We start from the raw sequence: 12064 nt of genomic DNA on the forward strand, positions 1-12064 counted from the left end.
ATGAGACGAGAGATCCATCAAGGGTGCTTGTCACGCCGTTTCTAGCCATGTTTGTGCTGCCAAGAGGGCGGGGGATAGGGGGGTGCTCATGCAAATTCGGCACCTGCCAAAAAAAAGTTCCTGATGTTGTTGTTGTCAGCATAATTCACCAATGTGGCTCATTACGGAAAGGAGAATGACTGACGGGCCTCACCAAGCACACAGTCTTCTCAGATGAACAAGACAGGAATGGTATTTATGCTTTTCATTATCTTTTGGCTTCCCCGCCACTTCCCTTTAACTCTTTTTCTAATTTACAGTAAATAAAACTGCACCAGTTTCTCAGAAAAACAAATAATAATTAATAACAATTAGGGTCACTTTAAAATAAAGCTGCAACAATAGATCATTGTCACACAATTTACCTTTGAGTACTCTCTGTGCAGCAGTAGCACTGCTTTACAACTCTCCCGTCAGTGAAAGATGTTTTGGTCCAATAGCTAAAGAGTCTTTAGTGAACACTCATTTGCATATTGCTGTGCTGAAAATGAATTATGACTCTCCTAGATTTTTTATACGGGGCTCTAAGCGACATTATTTTCTATGCTCTTACATCAGACTTGGGTAGATACTTCCCGTACAATGATGTGTTTTGTCAGGCAGTGTCATGTCAACTTTGCACTTTTGACCAGTGCTACAGTTTCAGAGCATACGTGTGACAAACGGATGGCACTGGATTGTGGAGGAAACATATACGCTGTAGGTTGGTTCATTCACTTTTAAATGCTCTCTGCAATAAAGCGCTAAATTAGTGATAGGATGATAGTACATCCAAAGTGTGTGAAGGAGAGATCTTTCCTTAATAAAAACAGCTCCAAAAATTCTGTACAATAACCATGCAATAACTGTGCAAGAAATCTGTGACTTGGTCAACATGTACACTACCGCTCAAAAGTTTGGGATCACTTGGAAATTTTTTTGGCCAGTCTGAGATATGGCTTTTTCTTGGCAATCCTGCCATGAAGTCTGAAGTCCTGAAGTGGCCGCTTCGTTGTTGGTACTGACACTGGTGTTTAACGGGTACTATTATTGCAGCTGCCAGTAGACAACCGCTGAGACTACACACTCTCAGATATTTGTCTTCTTGCACAGTTGTGCATCGGGGGCCTCCCACTCCTTTTTCTATCCTTGTTAGACCCAGTTTGTGCTGCTCTCTGAAGGGAGTAGTTAACAGCATAGTAAGAGATGGGTTTTCTAATAATCTATTAGCCTTATGAAATGATTAACTTGGATTAGCAGCCATACCAGGAGATTGATGCAGAGGACTGACAGTTGTTGATAGTAGGCCTTGATGCAAAAATGGAGATCTTTGAAAATCATCTGATTCATTTTAATTGTTTGTGAAATGGAAAAAAAATGTTTATGAAATGCATGAAAATGTTTTTCTTTGGAAAACAAAGAAATTAGCAAGTGATTCCAAACTTTTGAGTGGTCGTGTATATACAGTCACTGTATATTGTGGATACAAATTCTGGTTTTATTCACCTGTCTTTGACTCGAGTGAAGTTGGACCCCCCACATCACTCAAACTTTGGTCATTTAGTCTCATTTGTTTGTGCTATGTTTGTGCTGTTTTGTGCTGGTAAAATGAACGTTTGTGCTGCTTTGGTTTTTGAGTCATTATAGTTTATAACATAGGTCACCCAAAGGTCAGCCAGACCCCCAACATTGCATTGAACCAAAGTGGTGTCATTTGTTTTGTGCTGTTTTGTGCAGGAAAAATAAAAATGTTTTCTCTGTTTGTTTTTGAATTATGACAGTTAATACAGTTTAGTCATGGTTGACCTATATACAGTAAACACGTATATATAGTACGTTAGTTTTATGTAGCTGTCACTTTAGTCACCACTGTTTACTAGCAGGAGTGTCTGGCAAGATTCAAAGGTGAGCCAAAAGCCAATCAGACTGTGAGCTATGGCATCGCTATGGAAGTGTCAGTGTGTGAGGCACTATTGGAACCAGACATTAAGTGCTTTGCTCACACTGTAAACCTCGCAGTGAAAACTGCTGGCCTTGGGTTTTCCCAGTATCAGTCGCCGGGTGCCTTTTTTCTTTCTATCGGAATTCGGCAGCTACCGCGGTATTGATGCAAGCAGAAGCTGTAGTAATTCAACATTTGACTTTTTTTTTTAACCTTCCTCTTGGGTCGGCACCGACCCGTTTTACATTTTAATGCATAAAAACAATCACATAAAATTTGTTTATTGCATCAAGGTTTTTTGACTTTGTCAGGAAAGTCTATTTCAACAAAATAAAACCAAAAAAATAATTTTTTTACAAAATTTTAAAATGGTCTGGTTGAAATTATGACCACTGTATTGTTAGGGTCGGTTTCCACCCGGTTATAATAATATGACTATAAGGCAAAATTCTGAGCCAAAACTGAAATCATAAGAGTACAATTAGCCAACACAATGACAAACAGCTCTTCTCATCATGTACAGTGCATCCGGAAAGTATTCACAGCGCTTCACTTTTTCTACATTTTGTCATGTTACAGCCTCATTCCAAACTTTAATTAAATTAATCTCTTACCTCAAAATTCTACACAAAATACTCCATTATGACAATGTGAAAAAAATTTTTTTTTTTGACTTTTTTTGAATTTATTAAAAATAGAAAACAAAAAAAACACATTTACATAAGTATTCACAGCCTTTGCTTAATACTTTGTTGATCCACCTTTGGCAGCAATTACAGCCTCAAGTCTTTTTGAATATGATCCCACAAGTTTAGCACACCTATCTTTAGGCAGTTTTGCCCATTCTTCTTTGCAATAAGTCTCAAGCTCCATCAGGTTGGATGGGAGACGTCTGTGCACAGCCATTTTCAGATCTCTCCAGAGATGTTCGATCGGATTCAAGTCTGGACTCTGGCTGGGCCACTCCAGAACATTCACGGAGTGGTTCTGAAGCCAATCTTTTGAGATCATGGCTCTGTGCTAATGTCTACCGTCTATATGGTCAAGGTACATGACCAGTCTACTGAGGTCAAGAGCGCTCTGGAGCAGGTTTTCATCCAGGATATCTCTATATATTGCTGCATTCATTTTTCCTTCTATCCTGACTAGTCTGCCAGTTCCTGCTGCTAAAAAACATCCCCACAGCATGATGCTGCCACCACCATGCTTCACTGTAGGGATGGTATTGGCCTGGTGATGAGCAGTGCCTGGTTTCCTCCAAACATGGCGCCTGGCATTCACACCAAAGAGTTCAATCTTTGTCTCATCAGACCAGAGAATTTTGTTTCTCATGGTCTGAGAGTCATTCAGGTGCTTTTTGGCAAATTCCAGACGGGCTGCCATGTTCCTTTTACTAAGGAGTGGCTTTCGTCTGGCCACTCTACCATACAGGCCTGATTGGTGGATTGCTGCAGAGATGGTTGTCCTTCTGGAAGGCTCTCCTCTCTCCACAGAGGAACGCTGGAGCTCTGACAGAGTGACCATCGGGGCCTTGGTCACCTCCCTGACTAAGGCCCTTCTTCCCCGATCGCTCAGTTTAGAAGGCCGGCCAGCTCTAGGAAGAGTCCTGGTGGTTCCAAACGTCTTCCATTTACGAATAATGGAGGCCACTGTGCTCATTGGGACCTTCAAAGCAGCAGAAATGTTTCTGTATCCTTCCCCAGATTTGTGCCTCAAGACAATCCTGTCTCGTAGGTCTACAGACAGTTCTTTTGACTTCATGCTTGGTGTTTGTGCTCTGACATGCACAGTCAACTGTGGGACCTTATATAGACAGTTATTATATTTCCAAATCATGTCCAATCAACTGAATTTACTGCAGGTGGACTCCAATTAAGCTGTAGAAAGATCTCAAGGATGATCAGTGGAAAAAAGATGCACCTGAGCTCAATTTTGAGCTTCATGGCAAAGGCTGTGAATACTTATGTAAATGTGACTTTTTTGTTTTCTATTTTTAATAAATTCAAAACATGTCAAAAAAACCTTTTTTCACATTGTCATAATGGAGTATTTTGTGTAGAATTTTGAGGTAAGAGATGAATTTAATTCAGTTTGGAATGAGGCTGTAACATGACAAAATGTAGAAAAAGTGAAGCGCTGTGAATACTTTCCGGATGCACTGTAAGCTTCAGGGGATTCTCATTTTGACCGGTTTTCCAGTATACCAGTATATCCAGTATAAAAATGTCAACACATGTGAGGTGAATACACTCATTTGAGTGGCTGATTTCACATTTACAATTTGTATCATGGAAAGAATGACAAGAAGTACAGTGAACCAAGATCTGGATCAAATTTTTGGCGACAATGAGGGAGAGGACAGACCGGCATAACCATTGAAATGAGAAGGAAGACAACTTGGAGTACGATCCAGAAGACACAGATGATGCGAGTCAGATGAAGAGGTTGCTGGTGGTGAAGCTGTTCTATATCCCTCAGTAATAGCCAGGTAACAAAAGAACCTTCAATTTATTAATATGATTCTTTTGAGGTTCATTTTATCATTTTTGAAAATTGAAATCGAGGGGTATAGTGACAAAAAAAAAAGGCCTACATGCCCACACCAAAAATATTAACACCAATATTTTCATGGATGAGGAAGCCTAAGACGGTAACCAAGGGATGAGAAGCAAATTTGAATGTAACTTATTGTTTTTAGTGTATTTTATAGCTGATTTAATACATGGGTCAAAACCGGCTTTAGAGAGTAGCTGCTCTCCCTTAGGGGTCAAATTGATCCATTACAATACCGTCATCCCGGAAAAGTAGCCAACAGATAGAATTAAGATTACAACTAATTATATGCAAAACTTTACAAAATAGTGACATTAAAAAACTTCAAGTAGTTGAATCAATCAAAGTGAAACCAATTCCCAGTGGTCTACTCACTCTGTGATTTCTTCTGTCACCGTGTGCTCCACCTGGAGTCGGGAGTTGACCTCAATGAAGTAGTGTTTGCCGTGTTTGTCCACCAAGAACTCCACGGTCCCTGCGTTCTCATAACCCACCTGCGGCAAAAGAGAAAAACTATTTCATTTCCTCTACTGGTCTTTCATGGTTTCTAATGTCATTCATTCAGGCTTCCCTGCAGCGTTCCATCAGGAGCCTTTGATTTTTTTTTCCCCCAATGTCAATTAACAGTATATAATTGTTCTTCTTTGATTCGGTAATGGGAGAGCGTGCATAACTACTTGAGTGTGCAACTACTTGAATCCCACTCACTGTATGAGCACAAGCACGTGGATCATTACAGTTTGTGACAAATTCAATCATCTCCACTCACTTGAACATCATTCTGAATACGATAAAAAAAAATAAAAAGAACCATGTATTTAATGAAGAACATCCATTTCTGTCTGCCGGGCCAACAGATGTTTCTCTCTACTCAGAACCATTAGTATGTCCTTTTAATTAGTGCAGCAGTGAGCTTTGCAACGTGCTGCTGCCAAACTGGTGAACACATTTATCCTTCATCTTGCGGGCTTCTAACAAGGCACAATATGCGGTCCGATCCGCCCTCTTCAGGCTTTGCAGCCATTAAAATTGCCCAAACTGTGAAGCTACGTACAGGATTGTGCATTCTACTCCAACAAATAAATCTCAATCTTTTGGGCAAAGCACCTGAACAAGACATATATCCTACTTGGTGTGAGGATTGCGCAAAAATCGGTGTGCCCTCCGAACAAAAGTATGTGCATTTTGACCAGCACCTGCCACGTTAATGACGATGGATGTAACGCTCAAGGCCTGGTCGCAGACGACAGTGAAACATTGTGCTCTTCAGCGTTCACACACAAGGACAATCTCACCTTGTCTACGAAGTAGCAGCCACTGCAACAGACTGAGCACTCGCTGCTTGATAAGCGATGACAGCCAAGTCAATGGGCTATATTAGTACAAGGGGAGGTCAGCGGGGTGTTGCAAGCTTGCAAGTCGCCTCGCTCTCTCGTCGTAAACTTGCAAGGAGTGCGATGTGTGTTCACACAGCTGATCATACCATGTGTTAGTTCAGTACGAATGCCAATTAAAATCTAACTCTTACACTGTAGTACAGGGGTCTCAAAATCAATTTACCTGGGGGCCACTGGAGCTAGGTTCTGGGTGAAGCCGAGCCGCATCAGGTTTTCAAAAAAAAAAAAAAAAAAAAACGTATTTATTAAAAACTGGAAAAAAAAAAAATCTATAAAAAATCTTCAATGCTTTTGCTTCTGCTATACCCTACACTTTTTCAGTACTTTGGTTCCGTTTTTCCCCACCAAAATATCTGATAAAACATTCCACTGTTCTCAAATATCTTAATTTTTATTTTTCTATCCAAAAAATAAATTAAGAATAAAAACAATAAATCAATCAATCAGTAATAAATAAGTAAAATAATAATAAAACAGCAAATGAGAAAAACCACATACAGTTGGTAGAGAAATTATTTTTTTCAGATTCAAATGTACAGTATTAACAGTTATTTAACCTTTAACATGAACATTAATGAAACTCAATAATTTGACCCAATTAGCAAGTTAGCATCGTACTCAGTTCCATCTGGGAGCAGCGTCGTAACTTTAACAACATGTTTGATGAGATGCTTTATCTTGACGTGTATTTTCCGTTTTATTCCAAATCATTTCCTGTATTTATTTGTACCCAGCGTCATAAGCCTTTAGCTTCATTGCTAATCCAAAGCAAAACAGGGCGGGGTAACAGGGTAGGGTAACAGTATGGGCGGGGCAAAATCATGTTAATTGTGTCCGGTGTGCACACAGCTTTAAGCTGTCATTTCAACATTAAACTTTGGTATCAATGTGGGGGCCTCAAACTAGCATCTCACGGGCCAGGGCCGCAAGTTTGAGACCCCTGCTGTAGTACCTTCACCTGTTACGCACGCCTAAATTACTCTAGGTTAGATATTTTTTTAATGATTGCATTCATCATCTGGCATACCAAATGCAGCAGAATACAGACAGGACAGAATTTGGTGGAAATGTACAGTCATCATCTGCAGCTTTTCTCTCCACATGGAGAGGAACTAGATGATCTGACATGGGCAGGAAGCCTACCGGACCTGTAGGGAGCCTCCTCAGGGCAGACCCAGGGCAAGGTAGAGTGACTATGTCCCTCAAGTGGCCTGCAAGCACATCCACCAGGAAGAGCTGGGCAAAGTAGCCTGAGAGAGGGAAGTTTGCCCCCGCAACCGGATGCCGGATAAATGGCAGAAGATGGATGGATGGATGGATGTGCAGTCATGGTCAAAAACAGTGGTACCCCTGTGGCTTCTGTCAGACGCACCACAATGCATCACTTCTCCTAGAAAATGTAGCAAATTCTTCGGTATTGGCATTTGTTACCAACAGCTCCAGGTCCCTCGGATTTGAAGGGTGCCTCTTCCCAACTGCGTGTTCTCTCAAGACATTTCTGGGTGCGCTGTGGGTCACTGTCCTGCTGTAAGCTTTCTGACACTGGGCCCTATCTGTCACCACAAACCTTTGGTAGTCTTCATAATGAATTGATGATCCATTTATCCAACAATCCTTCATTGACATCTTTCATCACTCTTTCTTCTGGCGTCCATGTCCAGGGAGGTTGGCTACAGTCCCATCGGCTGCACACCTTGACGATGTTGCGCACAGTAGACACAGGGACATTCAGGTTTCTGAAGAATTCCGACGGATTTGTAGCCTTGGGATTGTCCCCGCTTTTCCAGCATTTTGGTTTTCAAATGCTCCTGACAATTCTTTGCTGTTTTTTTTTATATCTATGATTAGTGTAGTAAACACAGACACACAACACAAAGGTTCCCCATGGGCAAATAGCTGTGAGTGTCATTTAAACTGCCAGCATCTGGTATCTGTCAAAAAGTTATAAATTCAAAGGAGCATAGCATTCTAGCATTTTTTTCAGTTTTGAGGTGCTAAGGTGCTAAGGTGTTCGGACCAATTTTGGTTTTCTGTGTGGAATGATTAGATATGGTTTTATCTGCTGTTTTTTTTTTGTTCTTCCAAATGCAAACTCAGGAAAATCCATCCATCCATTTTCTATGTGCTTATCCTCATTAGGGTCTTGGGGGTATGCTGGAGCCTATCCCAGTTCACTTCGGGCGAGATGCGGGGTACACTCTGGACTGGTGGCCAGCCAATCACAGGGCACATATAGACAAACAACCATTCACACTCACATTCATACCTATGGACAATTTGGAGTGGCCAATTAACCTAGCATGTTTTTGGAATGTGGGAGGAAACCGGAGTACCCGGAGAAAACCCACGCATGGACAGGGAGAACACGCAAAGTCCACACAGAGATGCCCAAGCGGAGAATTGAACCCAGGCCTTTCCAATCTCCGGACTGTGTGGCCAATATGCGAACCACTCAAATCAATCAATCAGTAAATCTGTATGTTTTGTCTTCTATATTTGTAATTTGTATTTATTTGAATTTACTATTATTCATAACATGCACTAACATAAATATATATTTTTTCACATGAATGTCACACAGACTTGCTATGATTATCTGCTCAAGGCTAGAGGCCTCATGTCTCCAGAACCAGAACTTTCATATGCTCGGACTCAACAGCCTTGGACATCTGGATTTTTTTAAGGTAGCTTTAGCTTCTCATTTTAGATTCTCCCTCCCCTGGCATATGCACATATCACAACATCTATTCCTGTAGAAGTCATTTTCTGGAGAAGCCGTGCGTTCAGGTAGTATTGATTTGTCTTCTTGCATGAAGTTTTATTAAATGGTACCTGTAGTTACTCTTAAAAGAACTCATCTTGTCTCTTGTCTACTTTAAAACCGGCAGAAAATGTTCCCTTGACAGAAACAAAAGAAAGAAATGTGAATACTGACGCATTAGTCATTTCAACAATTGTCTGGAAGTGGTATAATATCTGATAGAAGCACTGACTGTAAAAGGTAATTATTTTAAATTCAATCATTTTAAAATGCGGAAATGATAATGCAAGTCTCCGTGGTCATTTAGTTCGAAGTACTTTTCACACCATCAACAGAATCAATGTTGTAATACAAGTAAAGAGCACAGAGTTCATTACAACAGAACGGCAAGTGTAAAGTTTCACACAGACATATTAAAGCGCATGCAGAGGTATACAAGGCTGCTGACCATTTGATATACTTCAAATGCAGCTACTGCCATCTTGTTGAGTTAATCAAAAAATAGATCAGGAGGTTGCCTACAGCCACAGCTGCAACTACTAATGTTTTTTTGTCGCTGTATTAGAGACCCAGATGGTTTCATAGACCAGTGTTTTTCAACCTTTTTTGTTTTGTTTTGTTTTTTACGTTGGAAAAATTTTGCGGCACACCAATAACCAACATTATTTGCTTCTTTCAGCTTTTTCCTGATTACGGACTAGTCACAGCAGATCCTTTTGATCCGCATACTAATTTAACCAACAATGTTATAAAATGTCACCACTACCTCTCACGTGCATCACTAAGTCTGTTAGAGGAACGAGGCAATCAGCTACGTGTTGCCACACGGATGAATATTACATTGCTCTGCCAGTCTTTACACCAATGACACGCGACAATGACATAATATTTGCAGAAAATTATTAATACATGTTAATTTAAAAAAAGTGATATAGAATAATTCCTCACGGCACACATGACGATTGTTGAAAATCACTGTCATAGACCATGCACCCGGTGATTATAAGAGACTCTTGATAATTGCAGCAATTACAGTAGTCCTGCTAATGAACAAACACACAACACAAATTGACAGTCAGTGGGAGGGGGGATAAATGTTTCATTTCCAGCTATAGAAGCCCTGCCCCTCATATTTGTCAACAGCCAGAGTGGTATACGTGTGTGGACTGACAGTAGATTACATAAAAGTAATCAGAGGGAAAGGAAGAGATGATGAAGGGACTTATCAGCCTCTCTCTGCAAGCACTTCAAGCTCAAAAACCATTCGCAACATTTGGAGAGGATGTCAAAAATTCAAATTCAAGGAGCACTCTGCACACTTTTTGATGAGTCCAAACACCACATCACAAATTTTGGCCTGGCGTAGTGGTGAAAAGTTGAGTGGACTCATTTAACATCAAGAGGCAGAGAAGAAGAAGTGGCAGAGAGACAAAGTGCACTTTTTCCCCTCCTCCACTGCCAAAAAAAGAAAAATGTCAAGCAGCCTTCTTTAGCCGATGTGGGCGTGCAAATAGAATTACACCATAGAAGAACTGGAATGCTAGTTCCGAGGTTCCCAACATAATATTTCTAGACTCATAGTACATTTATAGTTGCTGGCTAAATGCTATTTTGCAAATGAGTGAGCACTTTTTGTCAGCTTTTTTTTTCTAAGATCCTTTGTCAACTATCCTTCTTTTCTTTAAAGCAGACAATGAGCCATAGTGGTTGCTATTTTCTGCCGACACTGTCCACTGCCTGAATCTTGTGAGCACAGCAGTATAAACAGCGACATTCCCAACTCGCCGATGTACAATACGTAGACTGGCGCTGGTGAGCGAGAACACTCCGCATCCTTACAGGCCAGGAATCCTTATGCGCCCAGAGGTGGCGCCAGGCATAACAATCCCCGCAGTCTTTGAACTCCAAGGACAGAGACAAGTACAAACCCACTCCCTGCCCAGATTAGTAGTTTGGAGGTGGAACAGCACATTTGGGAATTCTTTCTCATATATGCCATAAAACAGTGATTTGTGAGGTGTGCTGTGAGGAATTATTCTATATCACTTTTTTTTAATTAAAATGTATTTATAATTTTCTACAAATATTACGTCATTGTCGTGTGTCATTGGTGTAAAGACTGGCAGAGCAATGTAACATTCGTCCGTGTGGCAACATGTAGTTTATTGCCTTGTTCCTCTAACAGACTTAGTGATGCACGTGAGAGGTAGTGGTGACATTTTATAACATTGTTGGTTAAATTAGTATGCGGATCAAAAGGATCTGCTGTGGCGAGTCCGCAATCAGGAAAAAAGCTGAAAGAAGCAAATAATGTTGGATATTGGTGTGCCGCAAAATATTTCCAACGTAAAAAACGTGCCGTGGCTCAAAAAAGGTTGAAAAACACCGCCATAAAAACTATGAGTGAAAAAACGTCCTGCCATACAAACATTTGAAGATGCCACATCAACAAGCAGCACAACAAATTAATTGCACAGATCAATGTTAGCGACTTGTTAAATGTCGGGTCATGTTAGCATGTGCGCTCTTCTATGTGTTTATGTATGATGGAAGGTACTCGGTTTACTGTAGGGGACCCTCACAACCAATGCAGTGTAATCAGCGCTTTCCACACTATGGGTGTTTCTATTAATGAAATAGAAAGGGATATACAGTATGTGCCCTGCGATTGGCTGGTGACCAATCCGGGGTTACCCCGCTTCTCCGAAGTTAGCTGGGATGGGCTCAAGTCACAGTCAGATATTAAAAACATAGTAAAATAACATAGGATGTATGGATGGATGTTGTAGAGCAGGGGTCTCAAACATGCCAAATGTGGCCCGCAGGACACTAGTTTGAGGCCCCCGCCTTGATATGAAAGTTTAATGTTAGTGCGGCCCGCGCAAGTTTGATATGGATGCTGTATGGTATCATGTACCCAGAAAAAATTATTCTGTTTGATTAATGTTCATGTTAAAGGTTAAATAACTGTTAACTGTTAATCCTCCCTATCCGTGTGGAAGTGGTAAGTTTTTGGCTATTTAAGTTTAAAGGAAATAACTTGAAGGCTACCGTTTAGGTCACTAGCTCTCTAGTTTGCATGTGTCTCGAGACCCTGCAGTTGCGCAATATGTTGTAAATAAAAAAAGTATAAATGTGACTATAGTTGTGTTTTGTCATGTCTACAGGGCTCTAATAATGCTTTGTTAATTTTAATCTGAAAAAAATAATTTCTCTACCCACCAACTATATGTGGTTTCTTAAGTTTTTATTATTTGCCGTTTTATTATTATGCTATTTATTTATTTATTACTGATTGATTGATTTTCTTTATTCTTATTTTGTGTAGAAAAATAAAAAGTAAGATATTTGAGAACAGTGGAATGTTTTATCAGCGCTTTTCTTGTATAAAAT

The 12064-nt window shown here is 40.4% G+C and overlaps 1 protein-coding gene across 1 annotated transcript in view; it reads right to left on the reverse strand.

The window, feature by feature from the left end:
* Positions 1-12064, reverse strand: part of pcxb (pyruvate carboxylase b) — a 219111-nt gene that overhangs the window by 166039 nt on the left and 41008 nt on the right. The window contains exon 10 of the mRNA XM_058066386.2: positions 4889-5007. Coding sequence (XP_057922369.2) covers positions 4889-5007 — 119 coding nt within the window. The remainder of the gene's footprint in view (positions 1-4888; positions 5008-12064) is intronic.

This window comes from Doryrhamphus excisus, linkage group LG2 (genome assembly GCF_037039965.1).
Source record: "Doryrhamphus excisus strain RoL-2023G ecotype Guam linkage group LG2, RoL_Dexc_Guam_v1.1, whole genome shotgun sequence".
NCBI classification, from domain to species: Eukaryota; Metazoa; Chordata; class Actinopteri; order Syngnathiformes; family Syngnathidae; genus Doryrhamphus; species Doryrhamphus excisus.